Source organism: Pseudochaenichthys georgianus, chromosome 14 (genome assembly GCF_902827115.2).
Source record: "Pseudochaenichthys georgianus chromosome 14, fPseGeo1.2, whole genome shotgun sequence".
Taxonomy (NCBI): domain Eukaryota; kingdom Metazoa; phylum Chordata; class Actinopteri; order Perciformes; family Channichthyidae; genus Pseudochaenichthys; species Pseudochaenichthys georgianus.
Window position 1 is genome coordinate 37,652,563 of NC_047516.1, and position 26,367 is coordinate 37,678,929.

The 26,367-nt window shown below is 41.7% G+C and overlaps 1 protein-coding gene across 7 annotated transcripts in view; it reads left to right on the forward strand.

The window, feature by feature from the left end:
* The window catches only part of pknox2 (pbx/knotted 1 homeobox 2), a 155,235-nt gene extending 128,937 nt beyond the window's left edge, over positions 1 to 26,298 (forward strand). For all 7 annotated transcript variants that reach the window (XM_034099754.2, XM_034099755.2, XM_034099756.2 and 4 more), the window contains 7 exons: positions 14,691 to 14,876; positions 15,036 to 15,171; positions 15,973 to 16,070; positions 20,786 to 20,905; positions 21,778 to 21,854; positions 23,593 to 23,765; positions 24,316 to 26,298. In XM_034099754.2, the coding sequence (XP_033955645.1) occupies positions 14,691 to 14,876; positions 15,036 to 15,171; positions 15,973 to 16,070; positions 20,786 to 20,905; positions 21,778 to 21,854; positions 23,593 to 23,765; positions 24,316 to 24,584 (1,059 nt within the window). In that variant the 3' untranslated portion in view covers positions 24,585 to 26,298. The remainder of the gene's footprint in view (positions 1 to 14,690; positions 14,877 to 15,035; positions 15,172 to 15,972; positions 16,071 to 20,785; positions 20,906 to 21,777; positions 21,855 to 23,592; positions 23,766 to 24,315) is intronic.
* Positions 26,299 to 26,367: the final 69 nt, after the last annotated feature.

Consider the following 26,367-nt stretch of genomic DNA (forward strand, 5'->3'; position numbering starts at 1 on the left):
AGCATAATAACTGAACGCTGCTTTACCATGTTTAGTTCTGACTCTGGGGACAGAAAGCTGACCACCTCTGAATACCTGAGAGATCTGGATGGTTCATCATTTAGCAGGAGGTCAGAAATGTATTTTGGGCCTAAACCATTCAGTGCTTTATAAACCAGCAGCAGTATTTTGAAATCTATTCTTTGATACACAGGAAGCCAGTGTAAAGACTTCAGAACTGGAGTGATGTGATCCACTTTCTTAGTGTTAGTGAGGACTCGAGCAGCGGCGTTCTGAATCAGCTGCAGCTTTCTAATAGATTTTTTAGTGAGACCTGTAAAGACACCATTACAGTAGTCGAGTCTACTGAAGATAAAATCATGGACAAGCTTTTCCAAATCCTGCTGTGACATTAGTCTTTTAATCCTAGATATGTTCTTTAGGTGATAGTAGGCTGATTTAGTAACTGTTTTAACGTGACTGTTGAAACTCAGGTCAGAGTCCATGACTACACCTAGATTGCTGGCTTTATCTGTTGGTTTGAACATTGCAGACTGAAGCTCAGCGCTAACTTTTATACGTTCTGACTTGGCTCCAAAAACCATTACCTCAGTTTTATCTTTGTTTAATTGGAGAAAGTTCTGACACATCCAGTCATTGATTTGTTCAATGCACTTACTCAGTGTTTGAACTGGAGCATAGTCTCCTGGTGAAATTGTTACGTAAATGTGTGTGTCATCTGCATAGCTTTGGTAACTTATTTTGTTGTTCTTCATTATCTGAGCCAGTGGTAGCATGTAGACGTTAAAGAGAAGAGGCCCCAAGATTACAAATATTACACACCAGAAAACACAGAAATATCCATGAGATAAACATACAGTAAGCAATTAAAGGGATAATTGGGAAGGCATTATAAATGTAAATATATTTTAAATAGTAAAACAATCCCACCATCTACAGGAGAAGAGGGAATTCTCTCCACAGAATGTGAATGCCCACGTGGAGAATGGAAATGCAGTCATGCGGCTGCATTAGCCATCTTTGCCATCCACACTTTCAGCTGCACTGACACCCCCCGTCAGTGGAAGAAGCCAAAGGCAGCTAAACGTACGCATTCAGTGAGGAGCTATTTCCTCCAACCAATAACTCATTCAACCCGCTGACAAGAGAGCCCACCTCCGAAGATCGTGACTGGCTGAGGGACAGACTCAGGAATGTCTTGGCTTCTCTCCCTCGAGCCAGAAGAGGAACACTCCAGCTTGGAAACACTTACTTTTCCTGAAATGATCAAATCTGTTGGGCATCAGGGACCTGAGGCAATTGTGGCAAGCATGGCATAGTCTGAGGAGCAACAGAGGGCAATTCAGGTGGCTACACTGGTCAGCAAACCAACCCAAACTGGCATTTGTTCAGGAAAGGAAGGTTGACTGCCAGCAACGTTGGAGCTGTCCTGAGGTCAAAGCGTGTGACTGCTTCCCTTAGTGCCAGGGTGCTAGGGCAACAACAGGCCCTGGATGGTGTTTTGTCTGTACAGTGGGGGACTATGAATGAATGTGAGGGCGTCAGGGCATTCACCACTGCAACCCAGATGCAGGTCCATGAGTCAGGTTTGTGGCTCTCCCAATCAGGAGTGCTGGGGGCATCTCCAGATGGTCTGGAAGGGTCTCCCGCTGTGCTGGAGGTAAAGTGTCCCTACGGAGCCAGGGACATGACAATTAGTGAAGCATTGCAAATCAAGGGCTTCTGTGTCAGTGAGGAGGGAGTAACATTCAGCCTGCGTGAAGAGCATCCTTACTGGCACCAAGTGCAAGGTCAGCTTCACCTCACTGCAAGAAAGAAGAAGAAATTAAGAAATTGTGAATCGTTTTTAATTTACATTTACTCGCCTTTGCAATGTTGTGGTTGTTAGAGTGTTGGGTTTCCTGTCAGCTCGTCTGTTGGGAAGATATAACATATTAGTTTCATGGAAGTCACATCGTCACATATAAGAGCATTAAGACATACAGTACATAGGCTAAAACAAAACATCTAAAGATATAACCTTGCACTTTGTCTCGTCAACATTTTCACTATTTTGACATTTTTATAGATGAAAATTGAACTAAAGAAATAAATGGTAGATTTATCCATATTGAAAATAGGTGTCAGCTGCTACACTAATTATAATAGTTATATTTCTTAATTAATTTAGATAAGATATTACTTTATTGATCCCAATTGGGGAAATGTTTGTGTTGCAGCAGCATAACAAGAAAAACAAAATATAAGTTATTATATATACAAAAGTATGTGAGGGATGGAATATTAAATTGAATATAAATGTAAAATGTACATGTGATGTTACGTCCAAGAGAAGCTATGGAGCAGAGAGTTCTCTGCCAGCCAGAGGTGATTTGTTATTAGTTCAATGTGTCAAACTGATTTCCCTGACTACAATCTGTAGTCACATGGTGAAACGTTATGCTGCTTGTACTAATTAGACTTATCATATAAGCCACACAGGTTTTAATAGGATGTATTCATTATCTTTACTTATGTTGCGGTCTTTTCAGCAGCGCCATCTCCAAAACGGCGATACAGTCACTACCCATCATTTATATTTCACGTGACATGGACAAAAATGTAACGTCAGCTTACCTCATGGCACGAATCCAGACTCTCCTTTGGAAAACATTGTCCGGGAAACGATAGAACGAGCACGTTTCATGCGAAGACCTGTGGCTGCAACCCGGAGCAAAGCAACAAACCATTGCGTAGCTAACTAGTAGCGCTAGCTTTAGCTAACGTTTGCTAACAAAACGAACTGCCGAGTAAAATTGGAAAACACTGGTAATTAATTATCCTATAATTTGTAAAACTACGGTGTTAAAAACGAAAATTTCAAAAATACAGATTCTAATGGTCAGATATAGATATACAGATACTAAAGATAGGCAGGTACTTGCTTTCAAGAAGAACACAGGGGAAAACAAACTTAGCGGGAGTGTTTACGTGTTCGGCGTAATGACGTACAACGGCCTCGACAATTTCTGTAGTCCTATTCAACCACTCGGTAACAACCATCGTTTTTCAGACACGTAAACTCTTCAAAAATCACCAGTCAATCACTGCTGATGTATTTAATGTCGTAGAACAAAACGTGATTTATCTCTTAAATGTGTGTCAACCACAGACCTTATTTCGAGCTATTTTCCAAAACCCTATGGAGAAAATGCATTGCTTTTAGACGAAGGAACCGGAAGTGCTAAAAATGCTAACTTACTTCCGGGTTTTACGACGCGTCACTGCGGTTCTCTATAACCGGAGAAGCATGACATGGGATCTTTAAAGTAATATTTCTAATAAGTAGTGCAAGAACATAGTGAAAATGTTAAGTAAAATGATAAAGCAATGTATGTCATATCATATGCCTGTTTCTCTGCACTGCAGCCAATCATGCTGCTGCTGCCATTCACCTCCTTTTTCATGTGATCTCCTCCATCCTCCCCCTGCACTCCCCCTCGCACAACCGCTAGCTGTAATTACAAATGAAGAGAAGGAGGATGCTGATCATGTTCACTCAGTAAAGTGGCAGAGGAGGTGAAGCCAGACAGAGACTAGGCAGGAAAAAAAGTGCACACTTGCTGTTACAGTACTTGGAGTGCTGAACAGTCAATTAACCCTGCATCTGTGTGTTTTATGAGGCTCTGGGCACGGCCCCTCCCACAGGGCCCTAATTCTTCCCCAGGACAGTAATGCTACACTGGGCCTCACTGGCTGCGATGGGAGAACACTAACTGGTCCCTTGATTAAGTGAGCACAGTTTAATTAGCTGATTTATCTCCTCCTTGGCCAAGCACTTTTCTGTCCATTCTGTGACCTTGAGTGGGGACTTTGAGGAGTGAGCTGCATAGAGTGGAGAGGAGTCACTCTGGTGATGGAAATATATCTGCTGGAGAGGAGAACACACAGAGTGATGTGAATATTGTACATTAACTGAATGATTTCTGATTAAAGAAAATGTCACTTTCAAACAACGTTGTAAAAACATTAGGCCCAACATAGGCACATCAGTTTCCTAGCAACATAACTGATTACATGTCTATATAATATGAAAGAAGTTCCTCTTGGACTGTTGCATTCATTTCAACTCTTTGAGAATGTCCGGGCAGCAAGAGTTCCAGTTTAGTGTGGAGAGATGTTTCTTGACAGCTTCAGGGACATGAGCCTCATCAACCTTTGGGGTGAAGATTCTTAACTCCCCATGGTGGTTCAGATGCTGTCTCAACATCTTTGCTTTCCAGGAACAGTGTGGTGAAAGAAACCCTGGGAAACAACAGGGGGTGTCCATTACTTGGTTAGGGGAGATTGGGGTGAGATGAGCTAATTGTTACTTATGTTGTCCTCTAGGCAAGGAAAAAAGAGATTGAAGTTAAATGACAACAACAACCTTTACTTCCCGATGTCTTCTGTCAATCAAAAGGAAAATAATACAACTATAATAAAGTGCCTTGAAAATATGACTTCTAAAAAAAGGTTGTCTTGCTGCTTAACTTGCTCTATCTAAGGGGTAAATTGATCCGACTCAAGGGAAGTAAAACATATATATCACCCTTTCTCTGCCACTACCTGCTTCGGTGTCTGCACTGGAGGGACACCTGTTTCCTCATCAATATAAATCACGTTTGGAGGGAATTAATGCCTGTAAAACAAACATGAAAGAACCAGATCAGAACCCCCCAAATAGATATCCTTGTTAACGTAGCTGGTAGGTAAACACATGTACCAGTCTGTTGTAAATGTACTGTACAGATTGTTATAGTCCAGTCATTGATAGTTTAGTTGTAATGCTGTTAACAGCATTCCAACTATCTGTTATTCTACGGACGAAAAGTGTATTATTCCGCCGACTTATTTTGGCCCTCTTCTTCTCCCGCATTGAACATCGCAGAAACTCCGTTCAAACATCAAAACGTTCAACTCGGTCGGGAATCGATGGCTATTACTTTTCTCATTCATAACTTTCATAATTCCAGAGATACATCCCATAATACATCACCTTTTTACCTATTGAAGTCAATGGAGAGATTCTTCAGACTTCAAAAAAATCTTCATGGGACTTCAACTGCTAACTGTTCATTCATACTTTCACTCATTCCAACTTTAAAATGTTACACATCTTTCTGACATTAATCGTGTAAAACAACTTTTAAATCTGATTCTTACTTTTAGAGATATTAAACATTGTTCAGACCTTGTTAAAGAGGTTTTCTTCAGATTTTAACATTAACTAGAGAATGCAATTCCTGAAGAAATTGCTAGTCGGAATGTTTTATGCTGAAAAGCTGATGCTAAACTGCTATGCTGAAATGTAATGTGTAAGAAGAAAGTGAAGAATTTAGATTAAAATGTAATGTGTAAGAACAAAGTGAAGCATTTAGATTAAAATGAAATGTGTAAGAAGAAAGTGAAGAATTTAGATTGAAATGATACATGAACACAGGGGGCTTGAATGTGTGATGAGAGAAGAAAAGAAAGTAAAAAGGCTTGGAAAAGCAGCAGAATATTTGAACTGCAAACTTCTGAACGAACTTGATGGCGAATGATCTGTCGCCATGGCAACGACATTTGATGACACCCCATAATACGCTTAGATGCGTTGATGGCTGCATTGTTACCAAACCTGTGAAGTTTTGGGGCGTTTAGAGCAGTTTCACTGAAGTTATGAGAAAACCGTGTTTCATGGCGAGCATTGTGTTGCCATGGCAAAGGCATTTAAAGAAATCTCAAAACTGTCCCATAGATGTCTTCACGGCTGGACTGTTAGCACAAATGTGAAGTTTGAGCACTTTTGAAACATTTTCATAGGAGTTATAGCGACATCATGTTTTATGGTGAGGGATGTGTTTCCATGGAAACGGCATATTGTGAGATCTCAGATTTGGCGTAGAGCTCTTGAGGCATGGACCGGTGATATACAAGTGAAGATTGGGGGACGATTGGACCGTGTCCATTGGACATATAGCGACATCCTGTTTTATAGCGAGGGATGCGTTTCCATGGAAACGGCATATGGTGAGATCTCTGATTTGGCGTAGAGCTGTTGAGGCATGGACCGGTGATATACTACGCTTAGATTGGGGGACGATTGGACCGTGTCGATTGGACTTACAGCCACATTGTGTTTCATGGCGAGTGGTCTGTCGCCATGGCAACGACATTTGATGACACCCTATACTACGCTTAGATGCGTTGATGGTTGCAACGTTACCAAACCTGTGAAGTTCCGGGCTGTTTGGAGTATTTTCACTGAAGTTATGAGAAAACCGTGTTTCAAGGCGATTGTGTTGCCATGGCAAAGGCATTTGAAGAAATCTCAAAACGACTGACCACTCGCCATGAAACACGATGTGGCTGTAAGTCCAATCGACACGGTCCAATCGTCCCCCAATCTTCACTTGTATATCACTGGTCCATGCCTCAACAGCTCTACACCAAATCTGAGATCTCACCATATGCCGTTTCCATGGAAACGCATCCCTCGCCATAAAACATAATGTCGCTATAACTCCTATGCAAATGTTCAAAAAGTGCTCAAACTTCACGTGTGTGCTAACAGTCCAGCCGTGAAGACATCTACGGGACAGTTTTGCGATTTATTCAAATGCCGTTGCCAAGGCAAAACACAATGCTCGCCATGACACATGGCTTTCTCATAACTTCAATCAATCAATCAATCAATCAATCAATCAATCAATCAATCAATCAATCAATCAATCAATCAATCAATATTTATTTATATAGCCCAATATCACAAATGTTACATTTGTCTCAGTGGTCTTCACAGTGTGTACAGAATATCAGTATGACAATATGACACCCTCTGTCCTTAGACCCTCACATCGTACAAGGAAACACTTCCAGAGAAAAACCCACAGTTTAAAGGGAACATGGGAGAAACCTCAGGGAGAGCAACAGAGGAGAGATCCCTCTCCCAGGACGGACAGACGTGAAATAGATGCTGTATGTACATCGAAAAGATAATACATTTACAACATAGGTAGTCCAAATGTTTGGAAATGCATGAGTCTATAATAAGAAGATGAATCCACGAGGATGTCAGCAATCTTGTGGGAGCCATCAGTGAAGTAGTATAACTTCAGTGAAACTGCTCCAAACGCCTCATTCAGAACAATGGAAACCTGTGATCTCTGCACACCTTGTTAGTTCAAATATAAACACCTGTGTCATGGAACACGATGATGTCATCGCTCCAACTGACATGCTCAGAGGAGCAGACTTCAACAGTCCAGCCGTGAAGACATCTACGAGACAGTTTTGAGATTTCTTCAAATGCCGTTGCCATGGCAACACAATGCTCGCCTTGAAACACGGTTTTCTCATAACTTCAGTGAAAATACTCCAAACGGAGCAAAACTTCACAGGTTTGGTAACGATGCAGCCATCAACGCATCTAAGCGTAGTATGGGGTGTCATCAAATGCCGTTGCCATGGCGACAGATCATTCGCCATCAAGTTAGTTCAGAAGTTTGCAGTTCAAATATTCTGCTGCTTTTCCAAGCCTTTTTACTTTCTCTTCTTCTCTCATCACACATTCAAGCCCCCAGTGTTCATGTATCATTTCAATCTAAATTCTTCACTTTCTTCTTACACATTACATTTCAGCATAGCAGTTTAGCGTCAGCTTTTCAGCATAAAGCATTCCCACTAGCAATTTCTTCAGGAATTGCATTCTCTAGTTATTCATGTTATCAAATGTGGTTAGTCTCTTATCTGTCTATCATTTTTATTATAGGCTGAAGCCCTTCCTAAAGATGTTACTTCAGGCGTACGGCAGGAAAGATGCTGGCGTTCCTTAAAATGATTGAACCGATCTAGACCTAAAATAATATTATTCCTTCTATCAAGATTCTGTATTTAGCTCCACAAGACCAGTCACCCTTAGCTGACCTTCTGGATCATGTGACCTCTCACACCCTACCTGCTGAACCCTTCTCTCTCCGGCTGTTTGGGACAGGAATGTTGTTCTTTCTAAATATTATGCAATATTTAGTAAACTTTCTTGCTTTATTATGCTTTCTTTCGTGTAACGTCAGAGGTCCAACTCTGTGTCGTGTAGCCATGCCCGCATCTCTGGTCCTAAGTCGAAGAGGCTGGCTTCCGAGGGTGGTCTATATAAAGGGCAGGTGGTTATTATATGTTCGGCAGTCTGTTCAGGGTCACCGCACTCGCATGCAGAACTGTCTGCCAGGCCCCACTTCTTCATTGATGTTTTGAAGCGACCGACCCCAGTTCGTAGGCGGTTTAGTGTGGTCCATTACCGGCGTGGTAGGTCGTCTCCTCCTATGGCGCCATCTCCTGGGTCCCAGATGTAGCGATGGATGCGGGAGGGCCCGGCTAGCTCCCACTCCTGCTTCCAAGCAGCCGCCAACCATGCATCTCTGGAGAGGTCCTCAGAGGTGGAATTGAGAATCTCTTGTGCTGCCTTGTTGAAGGGGAGGCGGGACTTGAGCCTACTTAGGGGCGCTGCTCTCGTTGTCGTGTTATGCAGGATGTGCCAGTCATGCTTTTGGGCTTTCCTGGCCAGGGCGAGGGTGGCAGCCTGTCGTCGGAGGCCGGCCGGAGCTGTTCCCGCGAGGACTGGCAAGAGGGACACAGGGGTAGGCTTCAAGCATCCAGTTATAATCCTGAGGGCGTTGTTGATGACCACGTCAACCTTACTTGCGTGAGGGCTTCTGCTCCAGGCTGGGGCGCAGTATTATTATGCTTTAACATAGTCTCAGTCTCACAGACTTCATGTGCCGAAAAACAACCTGAGATGCAGTTGAAAGCTCAGAGTATGTGTACAAAAACAGGTTACTGTACACTGTACTATTAATTAAAAGTATTATATCAACATATTTCACATAACTATATTAGGTTAGCTGAAAGGAATCATATTTCGTTTAAATACAAAATATTACATTCAACCTATCATTAATGATTTCAACTAACCTTACGTGAACCTTGTTGACATAATACATTTAATTAAAGTAAATGTTTCTGTTTTCACCATTAAATATCTGTTATAAGATTTTTTTTAAATATTGAAGCTTCAATCTGGTGCACTTTGAAAGCAACATTAAGAGATCTGTGGATACATCTCTCAACATCCATATGAAACATATTTTCTTTTTATTTATGGATATTTTACAAATCACTCTTTTAAACTCTATTCTTGTTTTACTGCCATATAGACTAGAATGATCATATGAAGGTGTGCCGCGGAGATAATCTTTTGAATAATTTGTGACCAAACCGTTTGACACCCACTGAGATAACGGCGCATTCACACCAGCCTTGTATAGTCCGGTTGAATCTAACCCTGGTGCGTTTAGCCGCTTGGTGCGGTTCATTTGGGTCGGTGTGAACGCAGTCCGAGACCTCTGAAGTGAACTAAACAACCGGACTCTGGTCCGCTAAAATAGGTGGTCTCGGAGCGCTTGCTTGCGAACTCTGGAGCGGTTAATTGCTGGTGGGAACGCAGTCCGTACCAAAACATAGGAAGCATAGTATTTACGTGTCACAAGAACGCAGATATCTTCAAAGATCTTTAGCGAAAGAGTCTTTCAAGACATCCACAGTTGTTAATGTAAAGAGTGAAGCAGAATTAAGTGTTGAACAGTGTCGTGTAATGTAATAATTCTCTGTCAGCTACATAAAAGTAAGAACACCTGTCGTCGGTGAAACACCCTCCTGACTGCAGAACGTCTCATTATATGTGTTATAATGTTTTTTAACGGACGTTGTCTGATTATATAATCATTTGCGTGGGCCGCTAGAGTCTGTTGATCTCCAGATTAACAGCAGCATGAGAATAACCTGCCGAAAGTGCCGATGCTCCATGGCGGAGGCTCCGGTAGAAATTGCCGGGATTTGCGTTTTTACCCCCTTAATGTCTCACCAATTGTTGAACAGCATTTCCGTGCACATGACTTGTGTTTAAAGTGTATAGTCCTGTGTGAAAGCAAACCGAACCTTCTGAGAAATGAAACAATGTAACAAACTGTGGTCTGGTGCACACCAGTGAAGGGGACTATTAGGTGTGAATGCAAGACTAAAGTGAACTATCTAAACCAGGGGTGGGGAACCTTTTTCCTCTCAAGGGCCATTTCAATTTATTCAATATCCTCCGAGGGCCGTACAAATTATTGACCTCTGCTTAAAAATACTAAAATCACAGCCCATTCATTTGGCCTTTCTTTCATGCTGTGCAAAGAAAAAGCAACCTCTTAATCCAGATATCTTACCATGACTTTCCTATCAATGTAGACATGATTTAAGTGGGCGGGGGGGGGGGGGAGTCCTCACCTCCTCTAGGGTGGTCCGGGGGGATGTTCCCCCGGGAAGATTTTTTTTAAATGTTGAAGTTAAAAGCACCAATCTGGTGCACGTTGAGAGCAACATTAAGAGATCTATGGATACATCTCTCAACACCCATATGAAACAGAACTGGAAGCAGATTTCTTTTTCTTTATGGATATTTTACAAATCACTCCCCTTTCAAACTGTATTCTTGTTTATTAATAACAACTTTTTTTTACTGTCATATAGTATTTTATACCAGTTTTTCCTTTAGTCTCTTATTTTTTTAGAACTATAATGATCATATAAAGATGTGCCTTTACCTGACTGGTTGTAGAAAAAGCTTCTTATATTTGTTAGCATAGCTAGCTAACCAGATGCTAATAACAACAATGTTATTGACTGTATGATCAGTATGACAGATGAACAGATCGCCACTGGGCTCTCAACTAAAGACACAGACACGCAAAAACTGCGGCATGTGTATGGCTCCTTATGGATACTGCGATTTGTGAAGTCCCGGCCCGGAGCCACGTTCTGGTGCTCTCCGTCAGAACTGAATCCCTGTCAGACGAGACATATACCACGTGATGACACGTTAGGCTCGTGTTGTGTTCAAGGACCCTGACCTTGGCCAGGAAAAACAGGTACTCACTTTTTTAATTTGTCTAACTTGGGTTGCGTTCCAATAGTCCATTTAGCCAAGTGAAATGACCCGGAAGTACGTCAGTGGCAACCATGTTAAGTGCCGTTCGAATTCTCCAGATGAAAGGAAAGGAGGTTTCAAACTTCCTTTATAACCTCCTTTAGCTTAGGAACCACTGGACCTCCCTTGATGAAAGGAGAGGAGAAAATGCTGCCCCACAATGCATTGCAGCCGCAGGATTTGCCGTCACTCAACAGTCGGCCGTTCACGGAAACAACCGATTATGACGGAGAAATGATATCATGAACGTTACGGTGCTTATTAAGCATTTTAAAACGTATGTGGTAAGTTGCCAAAGTGCTTTGTTCTGAACGTTCATCAGTATTATAATCAAAAAGAGAAATATGAACGTTAGTTTTTACTGAAATAATCAAATAAAGTCAACATTTCACAGTCTTTACTGAGCTGTGTGGGGTTTGTTCAACTTGTAAAAGATGTTTGAATGGTGATATACACAGTGATAGATGTTAAGGACTAACGTTTATAATAAATACATTTGTATTGATTTTAAGATATTTTCATAGTTCATACAATCATACGTATTCGGATCATTTGTATTAATGTGGACCGGAGGGAGAGGGTGACGAGCATAAGTTTCACTTTCCTTTTTTATTTCAATTCCAACTTTGGTCCTGAAGAATATGTTTCTCTGTTGTCCTCGTTCATAAAGCAAAGCAGCAGCATCAGAGCACGGTGCAGAGTCTCTAGATGAGTTTACAGGAGTCCCTCGTTCTTATTGAACATCCATGTTGTAGTCCGCTGTATAGAAAACTGTAGTTTCCATAGTTTCCCCACAGCAGCAGACGCACACAATGACGTCCGCTGGCGCATCACAAACACGTCGGATAGTGAAAGTGCAGTCGGATTCTCTAAAGTACCGCAGTCTCTTCTCCTAAGTCCTGTTGAATGCTCCTATCCACTATCCCTGAACCCCGTGACGTTTCACTCAGAGGTCAAGGAATAGGAGATAGGGTTAGAATTTAGGAGCTGACTTTTCGATTATCGGAACGCAACCTTAGTCTAGATTTCTTTAATTGTTTTCTTTTTTGCGTGTGTTTATAAATTACCTCGAGGGCCGTACCAAAAGGTCTCGCGGGTCGTATACGGCCCGGGGGCCGAAGGTTCCCCACCCCTGATCTAAACACTCAGAGTCCTTTAGCTCACCTGAGTCTCTCAGTCTGAGAGAAGAGGACTCTCCTCCAGCTTGTTGTGGAGCAAACAGCTCCTTATGTCCGTTAGTGCAGCTAGCTAACCAGATGCTAACAACACGTTGGCACCGGTCCATCTCTCTCCCTCGATCTCTCTCTCAATCACACTAAATGCGCTATTGCCACACACACAGAAGAGGCTTCTCAATTCTTAAATGTCCCCTCCTCGACTCCCCTCCGCTCGCATCCACAGGAGATGCGAGCGGAGGAGGACCGAGGAGGGGAACCGAGGAGAGAGGAGGGGAAGCAGCAGACGTTTAAAGAAATGAGAACTCCTCTCCTCTGAGCGGTCATATTAAAGCGACGTCCGTTCATTATTACGTGGCAACAGCTGCATCAGCTGTCGAGTGTTTTGTCATTTGTGAGGCGTGTGGCGTAGTGGGTTGTCCGTAGGTGTTCAGATCAGGGGGTCACAGGTTCAAACCCCCGCTGCAGTCAGCATGTCGTTGTGTCCCTGAGACACTTCACCCCAAATTGCTCCTGTGGGGATTGCCCACAGTATTGAGTATGTAAGTCGCTTTGGATAAAAGCTTCTAACAAGTTACATGTAATGTAATGTCATATTTTATAATCTCTGTTAGATCAGCTGAACATTGTTCCCCCACATATGTACTTTGAATTGAGAGTGCGGTATACCGCACTCTCAATTCAACTATAGTGAGACAATACCAGGCTACAGATGCGGACACACACAAATATATTTATATAAATATATACAATTTAAAGCACTCTCATAATAACGTAACACAATCAGAGTCTGGATATATCCCCCCCCTCTCTCTGGTCGCTGAAATGGGGAATTGAAATTACGGGCCAAAAGTTGTATTTACAAGGATTAAAAGTAAGCAGAGGACACCAAACCAAGTGAGACCCGTCTGTCCGCCGCATCTGCGCACTGTACAACACACCTACACACTGTACAACACACACCGACACACTGTACCACACACACATCTACGCACTGTACAACACACACCGACACACTGTACCACACACACATCTACGCACTGTACAACACACACCTACATACTGTACCACACACACGCATACACACTGTAGGCCTACCACACACACATACAGCTCCTAAAGCATAATCAGGCTACAGCCGTTGTGTATTTTATTATGTGAAGCACTAAATGTTCTTAGAAAAATATTGACTCTTTGTTTGTAGATATCTACTAAACTAAAGCAAATAAAGAGAGTAGGTCTGTTATACTGAGCGATATATATTGTACACTGCTCTGCTTTCTGCACGGGCCTCACAGCTGTTCTCACTGTAAACATAGCGTTGCGATGAGAGCAGTTTCTAAAATAATATCCAGGGGATGCATGCAGAGCTGTCATTGGCTGAGATAAGTCCGGCCGTGCGTCACGCCTCCACCGTTCCCGGAAATGCATCCGCGGAGGAGCCGTGGAGGAACCATCAGTGTATCCTCGGTTAGAGCTCCTCCAGAGAGCCTCCTCGACGCTCGATCCTCAGTGTGCATTTAGAGAAATGAGATATCCTTCAAAATGGCGTGCTGAAATTCATTTCCGGGTCACTACCGGAGGACCGAGGAGTCGAGGAGGGGACATTTGAGTATTGAGAAGCCTCTAGAGCCGAGCTTGAATGACACAAGCACACGTTTATTTCCATGCAACTCTCTGATTGGTCTGGTGTCATGCCTCTGTTGCATTCACTGAACACGGGAAATTACAGTCCTACGGTCCTCTCTTGTGTCATGATCATAGGTCATGATGAAGTTCACGTAAAGCACGGTCAATGTATTCTATTATTGAGGGAGGATTGTCCGGGGCTACAGAAAAAACCTTCGGGGCTTGCCCAGGCGACGCCACTGTGTGACACTGTTCATCTGACTCAGTTTAGTCAAATGTGTGTTGGAGTGACTGCAGAGCTGGTTTGAAGGATCATCGATGCAGCTGTAGGAGAACAAACTTGAATCCATTCAATGATGAAACCTCTACATCTGTATCGTTAGCATGATGTTTTCAGTAACACATTCTGGGGCTCTGAAAGGAGATTCAGTGTCTGTACTGTACTAACAGTTTCCAACAAAAACATCTCAAACTGGAGGATCTGTAAGACCCAGGATCTTGACGTATACTAGCTCTATGGATATCTGTGCTTTTGTTTTTTAATCTAGATCAAATTAGAAGCCACATTAAGGTTGCAAATTCATTGGTCGCTTTGTTAATTTGGACATGGAAATTATCTGAGAATTGTTAAATTATTGGTTGAAGTATACACTATTAATGTGTTTTTTGCATATATTCACCATGCTAATTTCAAAATGTATTATTGTGTGTTGGTTGGTCCATAACCTTGGTCCACACTAAAACATTTGCTGAAAATGGATTTCCATTCATTATTAGGTAAATAATGGTGTTTTGAAAGTGATTCCGTGTGTTAGCGTGTTGTGAAGGTGTTTCTTCGTTCCCTGTGTTTCCTTCAGATGGTGAAGGCCATCCAGGTGTTGCGAATCCACCTATTAGAGTTAGAGAAGGTCAATGAACTCTGTAAAGATTTCTGCAACCGTTACATCACCTGCCTCAAGACCAAGATGCACAGCGACAACCTCCTGCGCAACGACCTGGGAGGCCCCTACTCTCCGTCACACACCAGCCTCAACATGCAGCAGGTAAGTCACACACTCTGCTCACACTTCCTTCTGGGCATCTATCTCTGAGGAACACTCACACAGATATAGCTTGTCCTTTATCACCAGGTAGATTTAGCTTTTGGACATTTTTCAGTAGAGCTATCTTTGGCTCACTAGTGTCTCTCTGTGATCCCACAGGAACTAATTCAGACCTCCTCTCCATCCATGACCTCTGTCTCCAGCTCTGTTAACCCTTCAGGGATACTGGTGTCTGCTGGGGGTCTGCAACAAGGCAATGTTACCATGACTACCATCAACTCCCAAGTGGTATCGGGTAAGCATGTGATAACACACAAACACCATGACACACACATACTGTATAATGTTCATTTTGGGTTTTGGTAGTAACAGTTAATGTCACATTGTTGAACGCCTCTGATGGACTCCAAGTAGTTTAATCCATAGGACTTGGATTCAGCCAAGCATTTTAATTTCATCCAGTGGAACGTTTAGTTTCTTCATGTTGTCATGGTTATACACACCTAATTTCACATATTTCCTATATTATCAGTACATGGAAATAGTGTATCAACCTTTGTGCAATTGTATATATATATATATATAGGAAATCAAGTGACAACAATTTCATGCATCACAAGCTTAAACAAAACACACCATTTATCAATTAATCACAATATTGAAATGCTACTTTGTTCAAACAGAATGTATGACCTCGTGACAGATATGTGTGTTCGTGTATCAGAAACAGTGATTACATCCTTCAAAGGGTGCTTGGCTAATGTCGAGCCGGTACAGGGAAATGTTAATCCTGCCCTCTGGAAATCCCTTTTAACCCAAAAATAAATCAATATGTGCTTTGATCACTACACACTGAGAGCTCAGACAGACTGTGATAAGAGTGTCTGATCAAGACTAATTAAGCCAGAAGCCAAAGCACTCTCCCGTCTGCTTTTTTCTCAGTTTAAGGACATTACTGCACCTTGAATCTAATCATTTCTTCTTCTGTTCGCCGTGTTCTTGTTTGCGAGGCAGACAAGAAGTTAATAAGGCTCTGGTGGCAGAGAAGTAGCTGCTGGAGCCACTTGATACTCATGACGGCAAATTATCCCCTCAGGTGGGACCCTGTACCAGCCGGTTGCCATGGTGACATCGCAAGGGCAAGTGTTAACGCAGGCGCTGCCGCCAGGAACCATCCAGATCCAGAACTCACAGGTAGACACGCCCTGTGATATAAACACCAACGCCTCATTATCATTAAGGCCTCTTTACACCTCACAAAGACCCCCCCCCCTACCCCCCGAAGCACCTATTCATGGTGTCTGTCTAAACACAGCCCCCCCTGCTGACAGACAAAATGGAAATAGTTTATTCCCATGATGTTCCTGTAGGGCTTGACTTAATGCATATACTGTAGATTATTATATATCCTTTTTTGGTTTTAAAGATTTTAAAGAAACACAAGGTTAATATACTGAAAAAACTGAGACGATGAATTTAATTAAATGTACTATGTCAAAAGATTTCACATAACTGTATTAGGTTAGTCAAAGCAATAATTTAAGTTTGAATACAAAAATATTCGGTTCAACTTATTATTGCTTTAAACTAATCTAAAACGGTTATGTGAAATGTTTTTACATAATACTTTTTTCAGTGTACACAACATTTACAATCCTCCTTGTGACAGTAAGTCAGAGTAATGAGAGAAACATTTTCTGGAATTTTAACAAACAGGAAATAATATAATATAATACCACAGATAATACCAACAACTGTTGAACCAACAGGAAAGCCTGGCATTGGATTGTTCATGACACAACATTTGAATGTTTCCGACAGCTCAAAATGCGTCTGCAGTTATTTCAGGATATCTGGAACACTCTTCTTCTGCCTTTGAGTGTTTGTTGTTGAGATGACCGCTACTACTAATCCATTACACATTCAGCTGAATTATAAAAGTAAAGAAGAGAGTCACAGTTTTAATTAACAAGGACCCACAGTGGTTCACCTGAAGTTGTTAAACGTGTAAAGCTAACTGCTAAATTACAGAACCACTAGTAAGCTCGAATATATTTTTACAGTGCATTTTTTTTAAATCTTTCACTCAGTTTTAATCCCTCAATGTTAGTCACTTGTTTATCTTTACCCATTTAGACATTACATCACATGTCACTTGTTAGACGCTTTTATCCAAAGCGACTTACACACTCAATACTGTGGACAATCCCCACAGGAGCACTTTGGGGTGAAGTGTCCCAGGGACACAACGACATGCTGACTGCAGTGGGACTCGAACTTGCTAGCCCCTGATTCGAAGCCCAGCACAAGCTCCAATCCTAACATATCGCCACAGCTGAATATAGAATGTAAACACGATACATTTAAAAGTTTTACGATTTCCATGCCGTTTCAAATGATTTGAGTGTAATTTTGTTGTTAAAATATGAATAGGAGAGGAGAGTGGAGACTTTCAAACCTTTATGACTTATTTATCATGGAATCCACCGTCACAGATCCTGCTCTGTTAGCATCAGGAGCAGACGTCAGTTAGTTCTGCTCAGAGTTATCAGGTCTTTGTTTGGCTCCGAAACGGAGGTATCTGTTCTGGGTAGTTACTGCCGACTCATCTGAAGGTAGTCACAACACAGGACCGAGGCGACAGACTGAAGGAAACAACAGGCGGGCAGGTGGAGTGCAGACACAACATTCTATGGGAACACAAAAACAAAGTATTACATGTCTAATTAAAAAGTAGGTAGTTGGCAGCAACACAGGAAATGAATGTAATACTTGAAACTAGTATCATTGATAAAAACATTCCAAAATCATTTGGGGCAGCATTCTTTAACTTTTGTGGACTACAGACAGTAACTTACTGCAGTCTCACTGAAGGAAGTAAGGATTATGAAATAATAATTATGAAATGTTCATACAATATGCCCTACTATACTCTAAAGTGTGTTCACATATGGGTACTTCATTCAAACACACTGCTTGGTGCAATTATAATGCCACATTAAAATGATTTCTCTAATTTTATATTTATATATTTAAAATATGCAGGCAATGAAAGTGTGCAATGTCAGTCTCTGTATGTGTATACTTCTTTAAGTAGTTTTATTCAGAGTATGACATGTAGCATGTAGTGTCAGAGGGGATTTGGTAATGGCGACTATTGAGGGTTCATTGTGTTTCATATTATCTGCCTCAGAGGCAGAGCACACGCACAAGCATGCGGTTTGATTGGCTAGAGCAGTGGTTCTCAAATGGGGACCCCTAGGGGTACGTTGCAGTACAGCAGGGGGTACGTGAGATGTTTGTTATGCTAATGAAAAAACAACATAATTAATGCATTTAAACAAACTACTACTAGTAACTACTTTATTCAAAGGTGTACAGTCATTCTGGATAATAAAAAGGGGAAAATAAACGGGGTGCTCTCTTTTCCTCTCCCTCTCCTGACAGCCCGTCAGTCTCGTGCAGCTCGCTGAACCTGTAATAAGTGACCCGACAATAAAGAATAAATATATTTATAACTAGTTTAGATAGTTCCGGAGTAGATAAACAAGCTAAGTGTGTTAGGTCTAACTCTTAGTGTATTTATTTTTGCTCCGTCACAGCGGGGAGCTGTGATCATGCAGAGCTGCGTGTTCTCCGTCAGCAGCAGCTGATCTGATCTCTCTCTCCCGTCCGGTTAGACTTCACTCGCGTTTATGTCCAAATCGATCAGACCTAGCTAGTTCTAGTTAATTATACGACTGCCTGCTTATCAAAGGACACCTAAACAATAAGCGTTGCTTGGCAACGGCGTGTGGCCGCAGAGTATAGCGCAGCATTATGCATATGTTTATATGAGGGGTCAAAATCCCATGCTCATAAAATGCTCGTATATTTTTTTCCCTTCATTCCCCACGCCCCAAAATAAATAAATAGATATACCAATTTTAGGAAAAGTAAGGAAGTTTGAGCAGTGTGGGTTTTATATGAACAGAGTTGCACATATTTCAAAACGAGAAGTGTAATAACTGCAGTTTGCCTCCCTGTCAGAATGACAAAGATCCTCAGTGAGGCTCAAGCCCATGTTTCACTACATTGTAAGTACAACTTATTAAAAAGATCAGTTCAATGCAGCTAATGTCGTCTTAGTGTTATTGCATGATGTTAAAATTGGTTTGCCATGAATTTAGTGATGGATTGTAAACATTTTAAATGTAGCATTTAAGTGTTTCTCAGTTACAATGTTGTTGTTTTAATAAATCAGACACTGATGGTGCTGTGCTGTACCTCTTTATATAGGCATTGTTTCCTTAACAAATAGTTTTTGCGCTGATCAGGAGGTACTTGGCTGAATTTTCTTTTCAAATGGGGTACATTGTTGAAAAAAGTTTGAGAACCACTGGGCTAGAGCTTGTACTGGCATATACTGGCGTACCCACAATGCAGTTCGGCAAAGCGTGACGTCACCCCATTCAAAGTGAATGGGCAGAAGCGTTGAAGCTTCAACGCACGCCGCCGTGTGTAGGGGCCGTAACAAAGCTCGAAAGTTACATTTTTCTTAGGGAAAAACTAGGATGGCCATATTCACAAAGGTCTCTCAAACCTTCCACCTGAAGAGGTCTGAATGACAGCAGTTATACCTACAAGTCCCTTACAGACAATGCAGTTTTAGCATGCAGTAGAAGTATTATTTTCACCTGTTATTATATGATGTATTTGAATATTTCTGCATACCAGGATCCCTTAACATTTAATATGTAATTCCTTAAAGGGGTATTGCCGGGATAGCTGAGAACTGTGGATTCAGTTAGCCCAATTATATTCTTGTGTGATGATGTCAGTCCCCATATTTCATTGTTGTGAGACCATTTTCTGCAACGTGTTTGAAATGAGCTGTCCTTCACAGGCTGAGAAACTTAACAGCCACAGACTACACACTGTGGACTTCCAGGCCAGGAGATGTAGGACATAGCTTTATTGACACGAAAGGATTTTTTAAACAGTTTACAACAAAAGGAAGTGAAGTGCAATCTTCGTACAATGCAGATCCTACAGAAATCTGAGAAATATATGTTAGTGTGTGTCTGTCTTTAGAGCTAAAATGCTCAAAACGTTTAAATGTGGATTAGCCGTCTAACCAAAAAACAATGTTTACTACGGATTTTGGACCTGAAAAACGTTTTTCCGGTTCCACATTTTCAGATGATGTACTGTACACCACTTCTATACTGATTATGGCCTCCTCTTGACTTTTTTTCTAGTCCTGTCCTCTACGCCCTTAATAAAAAAGGTGCAGCATGGAAGGGGGCTAACTTAACCTTGAACACCACCACAGAACTCTTGATGGCCATCATAATCTGAGATGTCCTCTCAAGAACAGTGGGTGGTGTGGTCAGTCCTCCCAAGGCTCAGCCAGATACACACACATCCATGAGACCACCGCAGGCTGTGAGACATGTCGATACTCTGAGAGCATCTCGTCCTGCAGCCCGCACTCCAACCAATAACCTCTAATAGTGATTCCTCCCTGAACACAAAGACAGGCTTACAGTAGGTCAGCACAAATGAAAACCCAACTAAACACAGTGCCACTTTGTACCAGAACCTTTATAATTCAGCAGCAAAGTGTGAAATCAAACATTGACAGAGAGCTGAAGCAGTGAATAGACGACTGACTGACCCTCTTGTATTTCCACATAGTCAAGGGTGCTGCTTTTTTATATTTTAAGTATCATTATTCAAATTCAGTTTCCATGGTGACACTTGAGGAGGTGTTTCTGCCCTTGCCACTGAAAAAAAGAGAGGTAATTGGTAGTCTCCCTTTGTTTCCATGGCAACAATAACTAAGCCCTACCATCTATCCCTTTCTTCTCCTTTCATTATCTTTTATTTTGTTCTCATCTCTGCTCTTCCTGCTTTTTATCATAAAGTTAAACATGGACCTGGCGTCCCTGCTGGATAGCGAAGACAAGAAGTCCAAGAATAAGAGGGGGGTCCTGCCCAAACACGCCACCAACATCATGCGCTCCTGGCTCTTTCAGCATCTCATGGTGAGGCACAGAGTGTGTGTGTGTGTGTGTGTGTGTGTGTGTGTGTGTGTGTGTGTGTGTGTGTGTGTGTGTGTGTGTGTGTGTGTGTGTGTGTGTGTGTGTGTGTGTGTGTGTGTGTGTGTGTGTGTGTGTGTGTGTGTGTGTGTGTGTGTGTGTGTGTGTGTGTGTGTGTGTGTGCGTGCGTGCGTGCGTGCATGCGTGCGTGTGGCCTAGCATTACTATACTTGTGAGGACCTAAATCTGTTTACATAGTCACGTGTGGGGACTCGCCTCCCTCATGGGGACAAATTGGAGGTCCCCATGAGGGGAGTCATTAATTTTAGGGTGAAGACTTGGTAAGGGTTAGGGTTAGGGTTAGGCATGTGTTGGTTATGGTTAAGGTTAGGATAAGTCTCCAGGAAATGCATGTAAGTCAATGTAAAGTCCCCTGAAGTGATGTATACATGGTGTGTGTGTGTGTGTGTGTGTGTGTGTGTGTGTGTGTGTGTGTGTGTGTGTGTGTGTGTGTGTGTGTGTGTGTGTGTGTGTGTGTGTGTGTGTGTGTGTGTGTGTGTGTGTGTGTGTGTGTGTGTGTGTGTGTGTGTGTGTGTGTGTGTGTGTGTGTGTGTGTGTAAGCTTATCTGAAATGTGCATGCAGGTAGGCCTTTCTAAGGGTTAAAAAGTGGCAGCTATAGGAGCAGAGAGGACGATGTGAGAGATGTTTATTTATTTATGGAGAGTAAGTAAGGAGGACGTTTACTGAGTGTCAGGAGGTAGAGCATTTCAGTGTTTGTAGTACATGAGGAGACCAACTTATTAATAAGTGGCACATGAATGACATTCATTGAAGAAAACGACTTTAAAACTGCTGTGCTGGTTCTGCCTTCTTTCAGCACCCATATCCAACAGAAGATGAGAAAAGGCAGATTGCAGGACAAACAAATCTAACCCTTCTGCAAGTCAACAACTGGTAAGATGCTGTATTCCTATGAGAAGAATGATAGTCTTCCATAAAGTTCTCAAATTCATACAAATGTACACAGAAAAATACTGTTTGTATTATTTTAAAAGTTGAGGTTTTACTTGAACTTGACCATAGAGCTCCTCAGATCCTGACACGGTGCTGCCCCCTGCTGGTCGCATGGATCAGGTACACCTGAAGCGGGCCTTCAGAATCAGGTTTAGTTCAGAATCCTGATGGTCCGAAGCCCCCTGCTGCATTTGAGAATACTTTTGAATAATCCACTTGAAAAGGCAGTATTGGATAATGGAGAAAGAAGAAGGAGATAGAAGAAGATGAAAGGATATGTTGAGTTTGTTGCTACTATTTATGTTTGATTTCTGATCATTGTACATTTAAGGATATAGTCAATACTGTTGTATTGACCTTTATTGAAGCTCACCCTGTTGTGGTCCTCTGTGTTTAAGAAACAAACTCTTTTTTTTTACTCTTCCCCAAATTGATCTTATTTCGAAATACTTTATCCACTAAGCTGTTTTATGGTTGATAATATCATGCAATGGTTTTCTGTTAAGCCCGAGAGACCCCGGTTCCGGGGGCCTCCTGCAATATCTTCCAGAAAACAGTGTCTGAGGGCATGTTCATTTAATAAACTATCAATGTTTTATATCCATGTAAAGGAAAGAAACTCATCTAACTGATCATTTAAAAAAAATCTTTTTAAAAACCCCACAATGCTAACGCTGAGCCTCTGAATTAGCAACGAGTGAAAAATGCTAACAGATGACTGCACCGAAATTCACTCACAAAACCTTATTATTTATCTTTGCTGCACATCTCAACACATCGTTTCACATCGTGAGGGGACACAGAATCGATGGGTCCCCTCATTATCACTCAATGATACGAACTCTCTGAGATAATAACAAGAACACACATCAAAATATATGGAGCTCGGTAGTTAAAAACGGCAAAATGGCTCACCTGTCTGGTAGTCTGGTCAAAAGTGGTCTTCAATGGCATTAGAAAGGTAAAAACGATGCTGAAGTTAATCCAATGTGTCTGTGTCACTTTGAATGATTTCTGATCATCCATGAGCAATAAATCTGCTTTTCGGTTTTGAGATGTCAGACCTAGAGACAGCTTCACTCTGGAGCAAAACTGGGTGCGCCCCACCTTTTTGTTTTACCATGTGTGTGTGTGGGGGGAGATTCCCCTTCGATTCTATTGGCTCTAACGGTCAGAAAGAGATGTCACATGTCAACATCGAACAAGGGGGGCCAGAGATATGGAAATCCACCCAAATGGCCCCAGAAGAGGTTTTCTTTGCTAAATCTGTCTAAAAAGGTCAAATATCACTTGTTTTACATCAATCTTGATACAGGGTACTTATTATATGTTGTACTTTGGATTCCTAAAGCTTTTAGTCTACTAACCCATCATCTAAGGTTAGTTTTCACTATAAGTACAACATATCTTTTGGACGGACACTATAATTTACAGTTTTTTACTATGTTCAATCTGAATTTTCTTTAAAATAAAAAACATCTATATTGATTCTGACTTTTCTACATCCAACTCACAGGTTTATCATTACTTTGAGAAAAAAGATTATTAATTTAACCCTTTTAGAAGATATGGTCATTTGTTCTGGGAATGTCATTTTCGAGCCTGAGACCTGAAAAACAGGCTCAGGGTTTAACAGGTTTAAAGGGAACCTATCTTGAATCTGTTCTGGTTCCCCCAGGTTCATTAACGCTCGCCGGCGGATCCTGCAGCCCATGCTGGATGCCAGTAACCCGGACCCTGCCCCCAAAGCCAAAAAGATGAAGTCCCAGCACCGGCCCACCCAACGCTTCTGGCCCGACTCCATCGTGGCTGGAGTTCTGCAGGCGCACAGATCAGGGAACAACTCAGACAGTACGGCACACTAACATTTACTAATAAAGAAAATAGAACAAACACATACAATGTTTTTAATGTAACCTGAGTGTTCGAAATATCCCCACTAGATGTCACTGTTGACTCTTTGTTTATCAAGGTGAGAATATGTGAAGGCAAAAGTATACATTTCCTGAAAAACATCTGTATTGTTCCTACAGTACTCCTAATCTACACCTGAGTGTGTTTTGAAGCACTATCTTGTGAACATAACACATACATAAATAGTTTTTAGTTTAATTTCAAGCCCATTTTTTAAGTTAAAGATTGTAGTCATTGCCTGTTATTCATCAACGAATATAAAAAAAACTCCAAATCAACTTATAGTGCAATTGAATATGTCTCCATTATTTTGTTCCCTGGTATTTAATTATTTAAAATAGTCCTTTTAAAATGACGTTCATTGGCTACCCTTACCTTGACTGCATGGAAGTACATTTAGAACAGTAGCCTGCACAGATAAATAGAAGAGTCTGTTGTGGCTTTATATATCCTCACCCCCCCCACTGTTTCCTGCCCCCCCCCCCAGACCCGCTTATGGACAGTCTGCAGTCGCTGTCCTCGGACTCGGCCACCCTGGCCATGCAGCAGGCCATGCTGGGAGCAGACGACTCCATGGACGGCACCGAGGAGGAGGAAGAGGAGGAGGAAGAGGAGGAGGAAGAGGAGGAAGGAATGGAAGAGGAAGAAGAGGAGGAGGACGGAGATGGAGAGGAGAATGAGAGGGGAAGGCAAATGTCCAGCGGGGGAGGGGGACAGAGAGACCTGCGCATGGAGCACAGAGAGGATTTAGAGTAGTGGTCTAAAGGAAGAGACTTGAATCCATCGTCCTCTCAGACTCATCCCAGCCAACACGGACGGCTCTGATGCCGAGTGGCTGAGAGGACCATGAGTGTGTTTCCATCAGAGACTCCGTGGAGCCTATTCACACTGACCATCACAGCTACAGAGGACGAATATGAGTTTAATGACAAATGTGTGTTGTTCCGTTTTATTATCGTATGTTCTAATACACTGAACAAACTGAAACGTTGACCTTAATGAAATGTATTATGTCAACAGATTTAACATAACTGTATTAGGTTAGTTTACAGTAACACATGTATTGAAGTTAACCTTTCAGTTTCTTCAGTGTAGAAGCACATTGTAGCTCCTGTTAGTCATGGGCACAAATGGCGCAGGAACTAAGAGGTTGAAACGATAACTGCCTGTTTTAAATTGAGAGATATGAACTACTTTACAGTAACTGTTCAGAACACAGCCGTGACATTTCGGAGGCTGAACTCGGGTTACTGTCGACGGAAACATCTTGAGTAGTTGCACAGTCTTTGCACAGTGAGATTTTTTGACTGCATGCGAAAACAACTAATTGGTATATCTCCAACATTGCAGCACCATTACAAGAGTTACAAGAAGATCTGCAGCTTTGTAACTCTTCACTTCATGCGACTGAAAGTGCTCTCAATGTTTCACTCTCAGTCAGGAAGCGTGTCTTGCTTTCTAAAAATAGAGTGAGGTTCTTAAAGAAAGGAACATTAGAAAAGGTGTAAAGCTGTTTGTGTTTGCTTCCACTGCTGGAACATCGTCACGCCTTCTCATGACTCGTCGGTTCTCAGGTCGGCTACACTCACTCGGTGTGTTACTTCGTCACTTGACTCATTGCTGCAGAAAACCTTTTAGAGCATGACTTTTAAATCATTCAAATCATATTTTGTTCACATTGTTTCTCTTCACCCATGAGCAAAAAAACGAATAAACCAGTGTATGCTGACTGCACATACAGTATAGTATGTATATCAGATGTTTTATGTTTGCATTCTGCTGTTGAATGTTTGCATATTTATTTTCTATTTCTTTGCATGGCATCAGAGTAGCTGAAGGAACAACAGGACATGTGCTACACTCTTTCTGAATAAGGTCGTTGTGTTACTTGGTGACCATGCACATACTGGACTTCAGCCACTAAGTCAGTCTTAGAAATGTGCTTATGTATTTTTATGACCTCGGGTGATTCTGTCACAAAATAAGAGCATGGCAAGCACTGCAGTCAGGACGAAGTGTCTCACCCTCTCCTCAACATGAAGCGGAATCACGCAGACCGCCAATGGCCAGTGTCTTTTACTGACAAACTTTTCAAGGCGACAAAGAAGATAATTTTTAAAAAAAAATGAGAAAGAGAGGAGAATAACTCGGTAGAAAACGTCTCTTTCAATTTTATGTGAAGGATTTTGAAGAAACTGTGAAAGAGTTCTCTGTTTTGTACTAAAACACACATTGAGTTGCTCGTTTCTAATGTGAAGATGTCTAGTAAAAGAAACTCCATGTTATATTGAATGTTCTGATTGTTCATTGTGAAGTTTGTTGCTCATTAATATTCTTTTCTCAGTTGATTTTTTTAATGGCTCTTCCACAATCAGTGGCAGACAATAGGGAATATTTCTATTTCATTTGTACACTTGGTTGTCATAATCTATTGTGTGTCAATAGATCAATTTGAATAATTAAAACATGTAAAGGTACTGACTTTGACTTTGTGAAATGAAAGTGTTGCATGTGTTTAGCCTGAAGACATCCGGGGGAC